We start from the raw sequence: 18873 nt of genomic DNA, 5'->3' as shown, positions 1-18873 counted from the left end.
ATTCTTACCTGAGCCAGATCTTGATCCAGCGATGTGCATGAGAGCAGAGGCTTTTTCTGCTTTCTCCCTCCTCGTTTGCACAGGCACAGCAGTGGGTGCCATTGGCTCCTGCTGCTGTCAATCACAGTCATTGACAAGGGAGGGGGGGGGTCAGGGCAGAGTCCCTCTGTCTGTGTCAATAGATGCAAACAGCGAGTCACAGGAGCGAACCTGCACGATTGGCCCCATAGCAAGCGGCTTGCTATGGGGTCATTCGGTGGGGGGGGGGGGTCAGAAGCAGGACCAAAAAAGAGGAGGATAGGGGCTGCTCTGTGCAAAACTATTGCACAGACCAGGTAAGTATAACATGTTTGTTTTTTTTAAAGAGCATTTTATTTACATTTAGAATCTCTTTAAGGGGGTAGTGTGTGGACACGACTAACTGATTTTGTAAAACAAAATCTTGCTTTTAAAATAAACCAGAGATCTTCAGTAGGAGTCATTATTTATTTGTCTGAAAACATGCTCTCAATAAAAGTTAAATTCTTTCCTATCTGGAGTCTCAATATAAAAACCTTGATATATTGTGTGGTCTTGTCTGACTTTTTGGCAGCCCTGCTTTTAAATTTGCTGTTGTGTTTTTATTTTAGCCCTGGCTACCTTTTAAACTATAAAAAAAAAACACTCTTCTTCTTGTGTCCTGCCCACAGGAGGTATTACTGAAGAGAGCAGCGGACCTTGTTGAAGCCTTATACGGAATGCCGCACAACAACCAGGCAAGTCATTAATGCATGTAGCAAAATCCATTCAGAAATATGCAATTTAGGAACTACTGTTCGTGAACCTGGCAAAATATCAATACAATCCTATTTGCCGTGGACGATTTTGCCAGTCACCTTAAGGGCAGTGTAATGTGATGAGCATCACCAAGGGGAAAAAAGAGAGAAAGGGATAAAAAAAAAAAAAAGCTTCATCTTTGCCATTTTTTTCTCCGAGCTAGTTTTCCTATCAGAAATGACAATTAAGCGTAAGGTGCCAAAAGCAAAGGCAATCGTTAAGACGACAGAGTAACCTTGAACTTGGTCCAAAAAATACAGTGACTAATAGGAAAGCCTGCACTAAACCTGCCAAGCACAGGGAAGAGAAAATAATATTTTACTAAATTGTAACAGTCATGCCATTGCCTTAAAACACATGTATACTCTATTTAGTCAACTTTATTTACCCAAATGGGCCCAGTTCCTAAAGTGCACAGTTCTGTTGTCTTAAAAGGGAAATTCTACCAAGTCAAAGTTCCAGGGTTTATAAATCATAGAGGATTCAGTCAAACTTAGTACAAAAGTTTTTAATGACACTTTTCATGTCAACATGTAAAAAACAAAACAAAACATTAGTCTGACCAACCCCACACTTTTCTTAACTGGCAAGTGATCAACACAAGGAACTAGGCCTCAGAGATCTCAACACAGGGACTGGGAGCGACTCTTTAAAACACACCTGGTTTAAAAACCTGTAAAAGCTACCATTAATCATATGCCTAAATGAGAGATAGATTTGCATTATACAGTTGTTGTCACATGTAGCTTTCATGAAAAATATTAGTTTTATACTTTTGTGTATAAGAAATGTTATAGGAAGAGCACTTACACTAAATTGCAGAGGCTGGTGAATTCTGGGAATCTTTTTACAAATCCCTGGAAAATTTTAGGAAACTGAAAATTTTACATTATATAACCTGCTTGAGAAATTATTGTGGTTGCTCTGGGCAACCAGTGCAACTTTTCTTTCACATGCTTTAATAAATATAATCCAGTTTTACAATTAATGGGCCTTCTACAGTCTCTTGATCACAACTCTCCCCCTACAAGTGCCTGAAAATGCTGAGTAGGGACTATACACCTACAACACACAGTTAGTTAGGAACATGCTGTGCCTACCTAGCCTGAGGTTAAGATCACTGCTGTGTAGAAATTCCTAAACACTTTTCGATAGGCAACACAAATCACTGACCAAGTATTTTATCCACTCCCATGGCTATGATTCCAATCTAGGACAGTTTTTATTTGATGGCTGTTGAGACAAAACTGTATCACATGGTAACCATGTCTTTGTGTTTCTTGCTGTGTAGGAGATAATTCTGAAGAGAGCAGCTGACATTGCTGAAGCATTATACAGTGTGCCACGTAATCACAACCAGATCCCCTCACTTGCCAACACACCATCTCACAGTGGAATGATGGGAGTAAATTCCTTTAGCAGCCAGCTAGCAGTTAATGTTTCAGAGACATCTCAAGCTAATGACCAAGGTAGGTGGCTTTACCAGACCTAACTTCAGATACTGCGCACAGTGATTATTAAACATATATTTATAGTTTTTGATGCAATCATGTTGATCTTAAACTTTCCCCTGTTAACATATATTGCTGTCAGACAAGCAGCTTAGTATTCTCCCCCATTGCTGCAAAGCATGTTACCATTATATTATCCGTTTGCTGCTGAGTAGCGCAAGTATATTTGTAGATGTTGTTTTGACATTTGAGAAGTGGTAATTAGTTTTCTCAGTCTTGTAGGGTAGTAGCTGCAAAAGGTAACAACATAAAGAGTATTAAACATCGGAATATAGCCCATTAGATGCGCAACGCTACCCCGCCTTTTAAAAAACAGCCTTTTAAGATGAAATCAGTGTAACAAACAAGTTGTTGCCTGTCACTGGTGGCATTTGAAGGTCTGAAAAGGCTGAAAGTTCATCTTCTGTGTTGGTACAAACCAGGAATCAAGCCTGTTGATAATTGCTAGTAAGGATAAATGTGAAAGAAGCTGACACAATTAGATCGAAGACGGCTTTTGTTGGCTGTCTCAGCCTGTGAGGTAACAACATAGTGTGCCATCGTAGATGATTTAAGTAGGGTCCATGTGATAAGGTTATCTTAAACTGCAACTGTTGAAAGGACCAGTAAGAGGTATTGTGAAGTAACGCAACGTAATCAATAAATCTGTGTAGTGTGTGATGTGGATTTGCGCAGAAAAAAAGCCAAAGTGTCTTTTATAAATGAGGTTAACATTATCTTGCTTGTTTTTTTTTGTGGGGCTTTCATTTCTTCCAGTAGGCTACAGCCGTAACACAAGCAGTGTATCGCCACGAGGATATGTTCCCAGTAGCACCCCCCAGCAGTCCAACTACAACACAGTCAGCAATAGCATGAACGGGTACGGGAATGCTGGAATGCCCAACTTAGGAGTCCCTGGGTCACCTGGCTTCCTCAATGGTTCATCCGCCAACTCCCCCTACGGCAGTGAGTGTTCTTGGACATCCTATTAATTTTTCTTATTTTCTTGCTTGCCTATATATTCTAATGTATTAGATTTTTAATTTTTTTTTTAGCATTTTTTTATTTTTGCTATCAGGTACTGGACAAAGGGATGGGTGACTGGAGGCTGAACATAAAAGCAGTAAAAAACATTGTATGGTCCACAACAATTTGACATGAATAGTGTGGTTCATACATGCAATCATATTCCTGTTAAACAAATGTAGTCTTTATGCAGGAGCTCCATATAATTATCATACTTTTATTTCTTATAAGAGTGCTGTGGTGTTTAAGCAGCTCAATATTTGTTATAAAAGTGTTTAAGCAGCTCAGTATTATGGCGTGACATGACCTATTGCTGTATTTGTAGACTTAGTGAATAAACACTTATAAATCGGGTAGGATTCATTATCCTATATATCGTGATTAAACCCCTTTTTAAGGATCTTAAAAAAAAATGAATAAATAAATAAATGTACATTAGTACATCATTGTCATGGCAAACAGTTGACAAACCTATCCTAATGAAACAAAGTGGTTTTCTTTAGGTGAATGTGTGCTCATAGATAAAACAGCACATCTATAGATAAACTACACTCACAATAATGTAACCACATTATAAATATGAAAAGGAAAAATAAAATTCAACCATTTACGCTTGTAAGCCCAGCTCATTCAAGAATAGTCAGATGCTTGTTATGAAGATTTGCCATTTTTCAGGCCATATAACTTTAATATTGCCATTTGTCCGGCCAAATGTACTCAAAATGTCTCTCCACCCATATACAAATTCCTCAATCCAATTTTGCATAAATTATGAAAGGAACAAGGTGTCCTAGAAAAATCTTAGAGTACTAGTGCAGAACACTTTCTCCCTGGTGTTTTGTGATTGGCTTTCTTTATAGCTTTTTAGTTATACCATGTAAATTTATCAAGGTGTGACAGCACTAGGAACAGGAATAGGCTCAGTACAATATGAAGAAGAACATTTACCAAGTATGCCCTACAGTCCAGTTCACTTAATATTTTTATAAGCTGCTAACCGCGAGCTGTTCTCTTTTAAATAAGTCTTCCTCTCTTCCAATTGGCCTATATCTGACAGCATTGATCAGTCACATACTTTGGGGTGGGATCTTTAAACTGGACTTTGAAGGGGAGAAAAGATTAAGAGAGAGCTGCAATTGTTGGCTTATAAAACCATTTCCAAGATTAGCAATTTGGGGGTGGAAGGGTATTTGGTATATTGGGGACCACCACTGTTATCAGAGGAAAATTTGCAACTGTTTAAAAAGACAACTTAACCATGCAAGAAAAATTTGATGAGAAAATAGAGCAGGGTGAAGAAATCATTTATAAGTAAAGACAGAAAATGAAGATGGCCCCTTTGGATCATCTTACACACACGTTAATGTTAATGACAAGTGCATGCACAGGCTTTCCATTTTATTTGGCCTGTCCCAAATGTAGACAACACTGAGATCAGGTACCTCACATGATGCTCAGTACATAGACCCCCAGTTTCTTTAGCATGAGAGTGGCCATGCCATCACAGTTATTTTTTTTATTAGTTTGGCTATTTTTTTTTAGTTTATTTTTTATTCCCAAACCTAAAACAAGGGCTGCATCACTCTCTCTTTATGTTCTGCCATGGGGTTAAAAAAAAAACTCCTTTTTGAGTCCTGATTATTTTTGCTTTATTGCAGTAGTACCATCAAGTCCTACAATGGCAGCCTCTTCGGTCACCCTCCCTTCAAACTGTAGCAGTACACACGGCATTTTCTCATTCTCACCTGCAAATGTCATCTCCGCAGTGAAACAAAAGAGCGCATTTGCCCCAGTCGTCAGGCCCCAAGCTTCCCCTCCACCATCCTGCACCAGTGCAAATGGCAATGGACTTCAAGGTGAGTTGGATTTGTTAAAAAAATGGCATATGCATTAGCTTTAGTGACAGAATATGTATTTTGACAGGCAAATTACAGTTTCACTGGACCTTAAAAATAACAATTTATAAAAAATAAATAAAAGGGGGGGCAAAGAAAACTGAAATGCTGTTCATGCTAAACCAACTAGAATCAAGTTCTGATTCATGCTAGAAAAAATAACACAGTGGTTGGTTGTGATGAGCAACAATTTAGTTTCACTTTGTTTCAGTCCAATATATTTTCCCTGTTTTAGAAGAATATGGAATACCCCCAAGGTTTTTCAGGTTCTTCTAATCTTTGGATCTGGCCTGAAAAGAAAGTTCTGCTCCCCTTAATGCAAATTGGCTGCAAAATTGTTTACAATATTAGAGCTGTAAAAGAACACAAAAAGGGTGAATAACAAATCCTTAAACTTATAAAGCAGTTCCCCATTACCAGTTATCTGGGATGTCTTAGCCCCATTAGTTCTGAACATTTCTATGTAATTGCATAGACAGTGCTTGGAGTATGAAGGGTTATTAAACTTTTAAAGAGGTTTCATATGGGGACTCTCTCAGCTATAGCAATGAGTGACAGAACACTAAATACATCTACCACATGTCTCTATGGCATACACAAATTAACATCACAATGTCTGCATTGTCCTTATAATAAAATAGAATTGTACTGTGTAATAATCGTTCCCAGACATTAGATATATTATTACATTTTATTTAATGCCATAGGTTATAGTATATGCTATCAAATATTTTCTTATTTTTCAGACATGTATTACACTCCCACATTCTCAAAATCTTGAAATTGATAAAGCTAGAACAAGTGCCGCATAATGTGAGACATTTTTATTTTTAATCATGCAATAAGATAGTCGTTTACTGTTGACTTTTTTTTTTAATACCAAAATCCATCATTCCTTCCAGTTGAAATGAAAACACATTATAAGATGAAAAAAAATACTCCAAAATTTAGTTACAGTTAAATATTAGAAACTGTTTGTATTAGAAAAAAACAATCAGTGTTTATATATATATATATACATTTATATATATGGCAAAACTTCAAAAGTTTTTATAAGTCTGCTATAAAGATAATAATACTGGATTTTATTTATCAACAAATTGAATACTACTAAGCCATCTAATCGGACTTCTTTCTTTGAATAAATTTAATTCTAAAATGTAATTTAGAATGATTGAAAAGCTCAAAATGTGTTATTTTCTCAAATGTTTTAAATGTAGAATCTGGAGAGGAAGATGGTTTGGGAGGGTATACTGCATGTGTGGGAGGTGGCATCTCTATCGTTTTTCCATTTGGCGTTTGCTTTGAGAATGGCACAAAACACCAGAGACTTCATGATTCAAAATGTATGTACCATTAAAGGTGTGCTATATTTAAGTAATTGCAATAGAAATAATTATTATAGATTGCATGAAACCTTACCTTGTCCCCACCTTCCACCTTTAAAGGAGGTCTGTCATGAGAAATATATGGTAACTGCTATTGTTAACCTCCTAAAAATGGTAGTTGCATGGATGTCATGAGGATCCTTTGGTTTCCATAATTTGAGTCCCTAACCTAGAACAATGGTAACTTCCCTATTTCTCTCATGACAGGTTTTCTTGAAATAGACTATGTAGTAGATGGCTTGTGTACATGGGCACCTGCAAGTGACACCAAGTGGTCTGTAAAACGCTCCAGCCTTCCATATCCAATCAGGAGGTACTCAAGGCTGGGGGTATGTGAGACCAACGGAGGTAATTTGCTCCTGGTCAGTAACACAGGGAGCTTGCTTTCCCCAGTGATCACTTAAGATGACTGCTCCAATTATGAACCTTGCAGTGGAGAAAGGAGCTATAAGTGATTGTTTGCAATGCCTTTTGTACAGGTCCTCTAACATGTTAACTAGAATATGCATAGTGTGTTGGTACAGTGTATAAGTAACTGTTAATAATGAGAACTGCAAATTGGATGATGATGTTCAGTAACCTATTGCAAACTATGAGAGATCCTACCCTAAACTGTAGAAATGTATAAAATTGCTGCTTGTACAATGACATACGTTTATACACCATTAGCTTGGGTTATACTTTTTTTTTCTTTTTAAATAACAAAACATGGGATAAGTCTTAAAAACATATTTTATAGGACAGATGGGTAACTATGTAGAAACTGATATATACTTTAGAGTTTGAATTGCATAAATTGCTAATGAACTGTATAGTTGGTTACACCTTGAAGGCTTAACTAGAACATGTTCTCCTCTAAAATCTTACTTTCAAGCCCTGACCTCCTGGTTGAAATGTTGAGATGTCAATGAATCTCTCAGCATTGTCTAATCACTGCATAAGCTGTTCGTATTAATAAACACTTTAAGCAGTCTTGAAGTTTATATAAGTCGAACGTTTTTTAATAATAATCGAGATGCGTGCAAAACCATAATACACAAAATCATAATTATTTTCCTCTTCAATGTTACAGTAGATCTGTACAATATACTCACAAGACATAAGTCTTCACAGTCATAAACTTGTAACACTGCGCCTAAAACAAATTAATATTGTTGGGATTAATGAACTGAGAAATTGAAGCTTAGATCACTACATAAGAAAATTTATTAGTGTTACACATAAATTAGTGAGGAGAAAAAACACAATTTAATGAAAGAAATGGCACAAAATCAAATTTCATTTTCTTTATTTTTTTAAATTGTAAAGTACTTTTTCTACTCCAGTGTTTGATCTGACCCATCTATTAAAATATTTCTGCATGTTAAAAAAATAATACTATATATATATATATATATATATATATATATATATATATATATATATATATATATATATATATATATATATGTATATGTATATGTATATATATATATATATATATATATATATATATATATATATATATATATATATATATATATATATATAAAATCACAATTCAGGTTCCCAATAGGCCAAAGCAGTAAAAAATAAAGACAAACCCTGGCTCATAAGATTTTAATTTAGAACTAGAAAAATGTCTGGTACTGAGCTGGTGAGTGAGTTGGCTTCATCTGACATTACCAGAAGTGACCATGTTGTTTTTCAGCTGTCAACATGGCCAGTCTCTAGGGAGTCTGGACCACTGTTTGCTATTAGCAAAACTCTAAGAGAAATATCATATGTGGGAGGCAGGATATTTTGCACCAAAATGTCAGAAACCCTCTCCTTGCTTAAATGTCCTCTCTTTTGTTACTTTTTTTATTCAGCTTCCCCTATCTATTTAGAAAAATGAATTTATTCAAAAGCATCTCGAAAGTAGTTTTTTAAAATATATTAGCAAAATGCTAAAAATTTCTATTATTTATTTTAGAATTCTGACATGTTAACATGTTTCTCTACCTTAAAACTAGGAAGTGGCTGGGGGATTAGCAGATATTCCAGCAACACATTAAAATTAAAGGACCAAAATAGCATTGTATGGAAAAAAAAAAGCTTACCTAAAAAATGTTTTCTATAATGATAGAGGAAATAAAAAGTTTACAGTAACCCTCCCACAAATTTAATGTTCATGAAACAACAAAAAATTCTTTAGGTCAGTCAGTGAAAAAGGAGAACATGTAGGTTTTAAAGCTAATGTAATCTTATTTCTTTTTTTCTAGCTATGTCCGGTCTTGTAGTTCCACCAATGTAAAAAGTCACTTTTGTCTACTTGCTTGTAGCATCAAGCTTCAGAAGAAAGCTTCAGGGGACACATTTAGTGTATTAAGGAGTACTGACGGAAACCAGTCTCTTCAGAACAAAATCATCAAGAAGCAAAATGCTACAAACTCTTTTCTTTTCAAAGATTTTATTTGGACTAGTAAGAAATCGACATGCAAATGAGCGACTTCTCCATGAACAATTCCATTTTGTCGACTGAACATTTTCTCATATTTTTCAAGTTTCTCACTCCTGAAGAAGATGGGGAAAATCGACGCCTATTTTGTACAAAGTTTCTGATTACGTCTTGGCTATGTCTAGTACTTGCTATGTGTTGGGACAAAGCGTTGTGGATGCACCGTTCTGATTTATCATGAAACACTGATGAAAAATGCCTCAGAACATTTTTCCTTACTCATTACTAGACTCACAATGGTTGTGTATCTCTATAATGTGAAATATTTTTTTGTGGTGAAAAAGGGGGCCAAGGAGGTTTGAGCCATCAAACTGGAAAAAAAATAAATATATGAATCATTTAAATTGGGGGAACCTGGGCGGGAAGAGGGTTTATCATTGCTTAACTTCATCTTAATGAAATGGAACTTTGTAACTTATTGTAGTTAGGAACTGTAACTTTGATATTGAAATCTCTTTGCCTTCAACAAGCACACTGACAGAGGAAAAATGCTACTGTCTGTTGGTTCAAATATACTTCCACTGCTAGAGCTTCCTGTAAAGCAAGTGTGACCTGCAACATTTTTTTCAACTTCTTGCTCGCACTGTATACTATTGCATTCTTAGGCTACTGTGAAGTCTATGTTTCTTGTACCAGAAAATTGTCCTTTTGACTTCTAGATCCTTATTCCCTAATGTGTTTTGTATGTGGTTATAAAATTGTAGACTTTTGTGATTTTGCCAAAGTTGTAGCTAAATATTTATACACTTGTCTTGAATTTTTTTTTTTTTTCAATCCACTTAAAATATTAGAAAGCATATTTTATTCCTTATTCAGTTTGATAAGGAATAAAATGGTCTACTTATATCTCAGACACTTTCTTTCACATGAACACTTGCAGTCACTAAGGGAATTTATTTTGTAACATATCAATTATAAATATTGTATTTATCTTTGAAATTTTGTATATTGCTTTCCATTGTTTTTTTTTTTTTTTTTGTCCATGTATGTATGTATGTATGTATGTATTTTTGTTTTGGGCGGGTGTCGAGATGCTGAAAAATCAGCATTACGCCAAGAAAGGTTGCCTTCATACTGTATGTGTTTTTTGTTTTTATTTTTTTTTTAATGAATTATGGTGTCTATACATTTCATTTGTACTTCAAAAATGTGCTATTGTTTAGACTTTCCGTCCTTTTTTTTTATTTTGAAGGAAAAGTCAAATTCATTCTTTATTTTTATATTATTTTTAAGTTATCTGAACAAATGATTTTTGAATAAAAGTTGTTTGTTGTATAGTCAAAAACAAAATTGTGCCACATGGCTGTAATTAATATTAGTAGAAAATGTGCATGATATCCAGCCGCAAATACAACTGAGTTTGTGGCTGTATGTTTATTTTATTTCTTTTTTTTATTTTTTTATAGAATGTAAAAGTCATTTTTGCTGCCACTCATATGGCTTGCCACATAGATAAACTGTGCTTACTGGACAAATTACAGAGGCCTAAATTTTGAATTTAATTTCTCATCTGATATTTTAATTAAAAAATTGCCACATTATTTTCTCTGATGCCTTAAAATTATTTTATTTAAAACAAATATTTTGTGCTATTGTATCACAGGATTACACCACAGTTTTCTAATCATCATGGTCATTAGGATGATTTGTGGTGTAAAACTATAAATAAATTTTAAAAAAGCACAATCCTGGTATACAACTATGTCACTCTTTTTTGCATCTATCTTCTGCTGCACTCTGCAGTTTCCTATACCATGCACTGTTTAATAGGTTTCATACAAATTCATAATAATACACAACTTTTTATATATTTTAAAGAGAAATATTTTGTAGTGAGACCCAGTAGCAAAGTCTTTTTAAATTGGGATGACCTCCTTGGTAAATGTTACTTATTAGTGCCAAAATCATAGTTTCTAGAGGTGACGGAATGGTTATTTTTTTTCTTTGCACTAAATGCATTGCTGAACAGCTTTGCAGTACACTTTTGCAAACTGCAGCAGAATTACATTTATAAACAAAAAGGAGAGACATTTCGGTTCCTTTTAGGTGAAATGCATATTAAATGTGTTTTAAAATAGTGAAAGCTATGTTATAACAACATTTTAAATGCCTTGCACATTTATGTTGTGAAAGCTGAAAAGGCTTCACTAAGTGGGAACACCTAGACACTTTTAAAACATGAAAAGCCTCATTTTTATTTTGTATAGGAAAGGTTCATATAAAGAAAAAAAAAGAGGTCATGTGTACATGTTAAAACCATTTGCAAGTTATTTCATAAATGGAATCTGTTTGTGTTCTAGATTAGTTAGTTAATGCTCACATTGCTACATTGTCTCCCGACTGAACGCTTCACTAAATGGTAGATTTTACTGTTAAAAACCCTACAATAAGATTGTTTTATCTGTACATTTTTTCAGATATTTAACTGTATAAAATGTTCATTTTACACAATATTTAATTAAAGTATTTCTTGTCTGTGAATTTCACTTTTAGTAATTTTATCTCAAGTTTGATTATTAAAACAAAACTTGCAAAACACAAAAAAAAAATGGAACAATGGGGTTTCATTTATAAAACTTGTAGCTCTCTGTCTTGCTTAAAGGAAAAGCTATAAGTTAGAAAGGTGCGCTTATTGCATTGGTGGTTTTTCTTAAGAATTATCAAGCCCATCTGAGGAAAAAAGGGGTGTTGTTTTCCATGGTAACTAATCAAATTTTAGGTTTTTTTTTTGTGTACTGTATGGAATTACTTTTAAAAGCTGAGACAAATGTTGGATTTTGTTCTCTAACTTACACTAAAAATACGTTTTATTTAACCACTTGCCGACCGCCGCAAGTACATATACTGCGGCGGTCAGCCCCTCACAGGCAAAGTGATGTATGGGTACGTCACTAGCCTGTGAGGCTCTGGGGAGTGAGCGCGCGCCGCCGGAGGTGCGCTCCCGCTCAGTCACGGACCCCCCCCCCCCCGCGCGTGTGCCTGGCGGACCCGATGTCCGCCGGGCACTCGCGATTGTCCGTTAGAGCGGAAGAAAGGCAGGCGGCTGATGTAAACAAGCCGCCTGTCATTCTCCCCTGTGTAAGAATAGTGATTATACGGTTCTACTATGTAGGACCGTTGATCACTGTTCCTACACCTCAAGCCACAGCCAATCACAGTTAGAAACATGCCCCTAGGGACACACACAACCCCTCCCTCTCAAAAAAAAGTTAACCCCTTCACTGCCAGTGTCATTTTACAGTAACAGTGCATATGTATAGCACTGATTACTGTAGTAATGTCACTGGTACCCCCAAAAGTGTAAAAAATTTCAGTCAAGGGTCTGATCTGTCCGCCGCAATGTCGCAGTCCCGCAAAAAAAAACACAGATCGCCGCCATTACGCGTTAAAAAAAAACATCAAAAATTACAAAAATCTTTTCCTTAGTTAGTAAACGCAATAACTTTTGCGCAAACCAATCAAAATACGCTTTTTGCGATTTTTATTTTACCAAAAATATGTAGCATAAAACAAATTGGCCTAAAATGTTAAAAAATTTTGATTTTTACATTTTTTTTGGGAAGTTCATATAAAAAAATGTGAAAAATATTGTTATTTTTGCAAAATTTACGCTATTTTTTTTTCGTTTATAGCGCATGATCAAAAAATGTCACAGGTGATCAAATACCACCAAAAGAAAGCTCTGTTTGTGGGAAAAAAAGGACATCAAATTGGTTTAGGTACAGCGTCGCACGACCACACAATTGTCCGTTAAAGTCTCGCAGTGCCAAATCGCAAAATAGGCCCTGGTTAGGAAGGGGGTAAAATCTTCCGGGGCTTAAGTGGTTAAATCAGCCTAATTACATATTTTGTCTAAAAGGATAAATGTTTTTTTTTTTTTTTAGTTGGGGCCTTTCACACGGGCTTCCCGGCAGACTTTATCTTGCTTGATCGATCCGCCAATCCCCGCTTAGCAGGCGGATGACAGGTCCGTCTCCGCTTACTTTGCAGAGATGGAGCTGTCAGATCCCGGCTCTCCTCTATGAGAGATTGGATGAAAACAGACCGCCTGTCCGTTTTTATCCAATCCGGTCCTCCAGAGGGATGGAAAATAGGGTTTCCATCGGTCTGGATTTCACCGACCACATTGGATCGGATAGCAGCAGGTGTCAGCGGAGATGTCACCACTGACATCTGCTGCTCCATAGAGAAGCCCATGAAAAGGGTCCTAAGGAATCAAGCTTAATTTTAATCACAAATGTGATTTTCCACTCTACCTGGTTCCTTAAAAATGTAATATCCAGTAAAAATGAATATATCTGGCTATGTCAAACCCTTAGTTCCAACATCGCTGTTTGGTCTCAGGTTTTCATAACTGAGTGAGAACTAACTTGGGGTGCTCATGTTTTCAAAACAAGGGATGTACCTAGACAATATTTGTAATAAGTTTCTTGGAAAAGTTAGCCTTTAGTCATGTGTTTAACGTGCATGAAAAGCTAAAACTTTTTTTAAGGGAAGTAGGGAAGGTTTTAAAATGTAAGATTCTATTTGCTGCCTGTGTCCCACTGAGCTTTCCCTTCACTTCCTGTCTTGGAGATACCAGAAGAATGAGAGGAAATCTCATTCCCTAAGTGAATGGAGTTCTAAGTGAGTGAAAGTTGTCATAGGAACATGTGTCTCCATTGGAGGATTTTTCCCCACTTCTTGCCCAGGGTTATTATTCTTACATTTTAGATTTTTCTTCATTTTATTTCTCAGTGACAATGATCTTCGGGACAAATAAAGTGGGTGAGTCTCTGCGGCTGGGAACACACCAGCAAAAAAAAAAAAAAAGACAGAGGTTTTGGATAAAGAAGGGAAAGGATAGAATTGTGTCAATGTTTTCTGATTTAATACATGTTATTGTGTTATCTTGAAGTTTAATGTAAAGTTAAAAGGTGGTCATAATCCAGTACTAAAAACCCTATTGTATAATAGAACGCCTGCCAATTTTTTATTGCTCGTTGTGTACATTTGGGAAATGATTCCCTATTTCATGTCTATTGGATGTGACAAAACAAAAATTACCTTCTTTTGTGCTGGGAGCCTGGCACTGGTGTTTTTTTTTTTTGGCACAAGGCGGCTAACATAGGAACAAACATAAATATTATAAATGGTCTACATTTTATCTTACACTAAAGCGCTCCTCTAGCACTTTATCATCTTCTAAAACGGGCCCTTAACATTTTACCTCCTGTATAACAACCTCCTACAGCAAGTCCCCTAATCTTAATTCCTCCAAAACTTCACCTAACCTCTAAAATGTGCCATTAACACAACCTCCCGTTAACAACACCTAAAGTCCCATAACAGATAACTGAAAATTATGCTGAGGACATTGGAAAGATATCCCCAACAACAAGACAAAGACAGGATTTAAAGCCTGACAGAGGTTCAAAAACCTTCCCCATTCTATCCAAAATGAAAAAGCAAAAAATAGCTTGAGTCAGGTTTTTAACCACTTTACCACCGGAGGATTTTGCTGTCTTACGTCTGAGCCACTTTTTGCGATTCGGCACTGTGCGAATTTAACTGACAATTGCGCGGTCATGCGATGCCGTACCCAAACGAAAGTTATGTCCTTTTTTACCCACAAACAGAGCTTTCTTTTGGTGGTATTTGATGACCTGTGCAATTTTTACTTTTTGCGCTATAAACAAAAAAAGAGCATACATTTTGAAAAAATAACAATATTTTTCAAATTTTTTTATATGAAATTCCCCCCCAAAAAATGTAAAAATCAAATTTTTTTTAAATTTTTGGCCAATTTGTTTTCTTCTACCTATGTTTGGTAAAAAAAAATCACAATAAACGTATTTTGATTGGTTTGCGCAAACGTTATTGCGTTTACTAACTAAGGGAAAGATTTCTGTCATTTTTGGTGTTTTTTTTTAACGAGTAATGGCGGCGATCTGCGATTTTTTTTGCGGGACTGCGACATTGCGGCGGACAGATCGGACCCTTGACTGACATTTTTGACACTTTTGGGGGTACCAGTGACATTACTGCAGTAATCAGTGCTATATATATGCACTGTTACTGTAAAAATGACACTGGCAGGGAAGGGGTTAATTTTATTGGAGAGGGAGGGGTTAATGTATGCCTGGTGCTTACTAACATGTGTGGGGGGAGGTGACTGTGTGACACAAGGACAGATCGAGGGCTCAGCTATGCTGAATCCTGCAATCTGACCCTGCCTGTCACTTAGGAGATCCACCCGCTTGTGTTTACACAAGCGGGCGGATCTCCACACTCGATTCCCCGACGATCGGGGAAGAGCAGCAGCAATTGCCGATGCTCCTCCCCTGGCCCGACTCCCGCTGTGACTGAACACAGCGGGAGTGAGCCTCCAGCGGTGCGCGCGAGCCTCCGGCGGCCCGCGTGCGCCGCTGAGAAAGTGGAATGTCTGGTGATGTAGTACTACGTTGCCAGACGTTATCGAGCCACTTTGCCGCAGTACTGCTCTAGTGAGCAGTCGGCAAGTGGTTAAAGTGTTTGTTACCCTAAAAAAAATCAGTTATCATGGCTGCTGAGCCCTGACACCATTAACATTGTACGTGTCTCTGTCATCCGCAGCCCTGCTCTCTACTCTCCTGTGTTCTCCTCTGTCCTCCTCCCCCTCCCCTCCTTGCCTGTCAGCTCTGTGTCACAGTCTGCCCACCCCTCCTGCAGCTCAAATAACTGGTAATAAGTTATATAATCCTGTTTGTCACTGTCTCTGTTTTTTATAAAAAAAATGCTGTATATACTTGATTTCAGTGTGCAGCTCAGTGATCACGTGACCGGCTGGCTCTCTCTCTCTCCTCCTCTCCTCCCAGTGACGTTAGCAGGGGAATCTCAGCCCAGCTGCAGCTGTCAGACAGGGAGGGGAGAGAACCAGCCAGTCATGTGATCGCAGAGCAGCACACTGAAATCAGGTATATACAACATTTTTTTTTTTTTAAAACACAGAGACAAAGTCACACAGGCTTAGGAGACAAACATGATTATACAAATTCCTGCAAGTGGCTTAACAACCACTTTAATTACAGTCAGATTTTAGTGAATCAAGTTTAAGGGTTCAGTAAAGGGGTTAAAGTTACAGAAAAATATTTAGATTAGGGTGAAGTTTGGGGGTCATGTAGGATTAAGTAAAAAATTAGGTTAACTGCTCAGGGATAATTTTCAGTTTTAGGTTTAAGAGTTAGTTCTAAGGGTTAGGATTACTTTTTTAACTTAATTTAAATTGTTAGTTTTTAGGTGTTATTGAGATTCAGATCCATGCAAGCGGTAATGCACGTTAAAATCCACTTTTTTCCACAGAGCACATCAACTAAGGGTACATGTGTTAGTCCTCGTTTACTCAGCGTGAGTACATCTGTGTTCCGTGCAGAGCCGTGTTTCCCCATATGGGGACGCATGGGTGTTTTCTTGCATCCCTATGCAGGCATGGAACATTGTTGTGCTGTTAAAACATGACCTGAGGCATTGATGTATTTGCCACCTGTGAACAAGGCATTAGTAAAAAAATGTTAATACACTGCATTGTGGTGCAGGTGCATTATTTCATGCACTGAGGCACTATTAGGCTCATTGAGGGCCTCTTTAAAGTAAATGGGTGTTGTTAACATGTGCATAAGTGTGCATTATCCCTTGAGGATGGGTAAAAATACAACCCTGAAAAAACCCAACCATTTTTTATTTTTTATTTTTATTTAGCATGGAGAAAGATTACAGTGACACAATGCAGCGTAAAGGCCCGTACACACGTACTGATTGTCGGCCGTAAAGATTCGGCCGGCGACCGATCGGCCGATTGTAGGCTTGTTAGTATGATGCTTCCGACAGCCGACAGCGCATTTTCGGACGAACAGAATCTGTCGTGCAAGCATTAAAATTTTTGTTGGCCAACACCAGAATGGCCGATTGTTCGCCAGTCAGTACAGATTTCGGCCGACAGACAGCAGATTTGCAAGACTGGACATGCTCAGAAAAGAAAAAAGACAAGGAAAGTTAACCATCACATGACATCACTTCTGCAGTCGGCTGTTGTTGGCCGACAAAATTCGTGTGCAGTGTTTTGCACTTTTCAACAGACAAGACAGCCCTCGGACAAAAGACGGCAGATCGTTCGGCCGACGATCGGTACGTGTGTACGGGGCTTAAGCTGTGACACATCATAACTGCAGTGGCTAATTAACAGTTGCAGCAATAAAAATTCAAAATATGTTCTTATTGAAAATGTCTAATAGTTAAGCCCCGTACACACGATCAGATTATCAAATGATCTGTCGTCCGTTTTTTGTGGCATGCTAGTCTGATGTGGAAAGTGAAGAGGTTATTTTCATACGAATTTTCCCGTACGACAGAATTCTACTTCAGAAGTGATGTCATGTGCTGGATTGTTTTGTATGTGTTCTTTCGTCTCTGAGCATGCCTAGTCTTGCTCTTAAGATTTTTTTCCGTCGAAATCTGTACTAATGAGACGAAAATCGGACATTGTATTACGGACGACAAAAATTATATAGCCTGCACATCAGGATTTTGTCAGCCGAAAAGTCGGAGTCGGCTGTCAAAAGCACCATACCAAGAATCCAAAAATCGGCAGTGAACTGAACCATAGACTTGTACTACATCTTGAGGGTGTGGTGCACTTTCAAAAAGCACACCAAAGCTGCAGAATATAATAGAAGTCTATGGCTCAGTGCAGCCAACCAACAGGAAAGCCAAAGGTGCACTGCATTGCACCCGCAGATCAGTGTAAAAGCAGTCTAATTACCTTTTTTTATAAGTTCTAATATGCCCATTGCAAAATTGCAGTGTGATATTTAATACACTGACCTTTCCTCTTCCAGCTTTTGCTAGTATCAGTCTCCAGACTGCTATAAAAGTGCCAGACGAAGTGCGGTTGGTATCACTCCTCCTGGGACAGGTGCCGGCAATACAGAGAAAGCATCAGCTTCCTCTGCTGACGGCGCTGGCTCCATGCACTCTAATGCTAAGGGATGGTGGGTCAGCAACCTGTTAATTGTGATCAGGGGTTGCCGACCCGCCATCCCAGAGCATGGGCATGTGCTTCCCTGATTTGAGGTTGCGGGCCACAAAGGAGGTCACAGGTTGAGCACCCCTGGTGTACAGTATGTCTAGCCATAAACTTTTTCTTTAGTTTTGGATAGAGCCAAACCATTATCATTAGAGCCATAACAGGTAGTGTACTAAACAAGAGCTCACCAGTGGAGGCCCACATATTTTTCTAATGACAGATGTAATTTAGAGCAGACCTTTAGTCAAAGTATCACCACGAGCCATCTTCACAGCAATGCTTTAATAATCTTAGAAAAGGGAAAACGAGTGGTGAAATACTTTCATTACCTAAGGAGACCTTCGATTATGGATTTGTCACAAAGGCATTCTGACTGGTATAATACTAAAATAGTTGTATAACACTCCTTTAAAGGCATGCTTCAGTCATCTCTAAAAAGGAGACCAATAAGAACCATACCGGACTAAAAAGCTCAACTTCTGGGGATTTCCTGGTGGATCTCATGCTTGTTCTGTTCTGTAGCTAGTAATCTGGTATTAATGGGAACAGCAGCTGCAAAGTCATGGGAGAAGACAGGCTAGGTATGTTCATTCCCACCCACATAGACCTATTACCGTCTGTCACAGTTAGAAAGGGAAGAAGCACAACAGAGATTCACATGAAAAAGAGCTACATTACAGATGGGTGCAACAAACTACACAAACATAGATTACAGCGAACAAACTTTCACATGTTGCTT

General features: G+C 37.5%; 1 protein-coding gene across 8 annotated transcripts in view; it reads left to right on the top strand.

Moving 5' to 3' along the window:
- The window catches only part of EBF3 (EBF transcription factor 3), a 206784-nt gene extending 195209 nt beyond the window's left edge, over positions 1 to 11575 (top strand). For 2 of the 8 annotated variants that reach the window (XM_082268387.1, XM_082268386.1), the window contains exons 12-17: positions 690 to 755; positions 2108 to 2285; positions 3084 to 3272; positions 4991 to 5188; positions 6448 to 6573; positions 8919 to 11575. In XM_082268387.1, coding sequence (XP_082124513.1) covers positions 690 to 755; positions 2108 to 2285; positions 3084 to 3272; positions 4991 to 5188; positions 6448 to 6573; positions 8919 to 8965 — 804 coding nt within the window. In that variant the 3' untranslated portion in view covers positions 8966 to 11575. Of the gene's footprint in view, positions 1 to 689; positions 756 to 2107; positions 2286 to 3083; positions 3273 to 4990; positions 5189 to 6447; positions 6574 to 8858 lie in introns of all 8 variants that reach the window. The other 6 variants (XM_082268392.1, XM_082268393.1, XM_082268391.1 and 3 more) reach the window with 4 other exon arrangements.
- The last annotated feature ends 7298 nt before the right edge of the window (positions 11576 to 18873 follow it).

The sequence above is a fragment of the Pelophylax lessonae genome (genome assembly GCF_965119305.1).
Source record: "Pelophylax lessonae genome assembly, chromosome: 9".
Lineage (NCBI taxonomy): Eukaryota > Metazoa > Chordata > Amphibia > Anura > Ranidae > Pelophylax > Pelophylax lessonae.
This window is presented reverse-complemented; position numbering and strand designations above follow the sequence as displayed.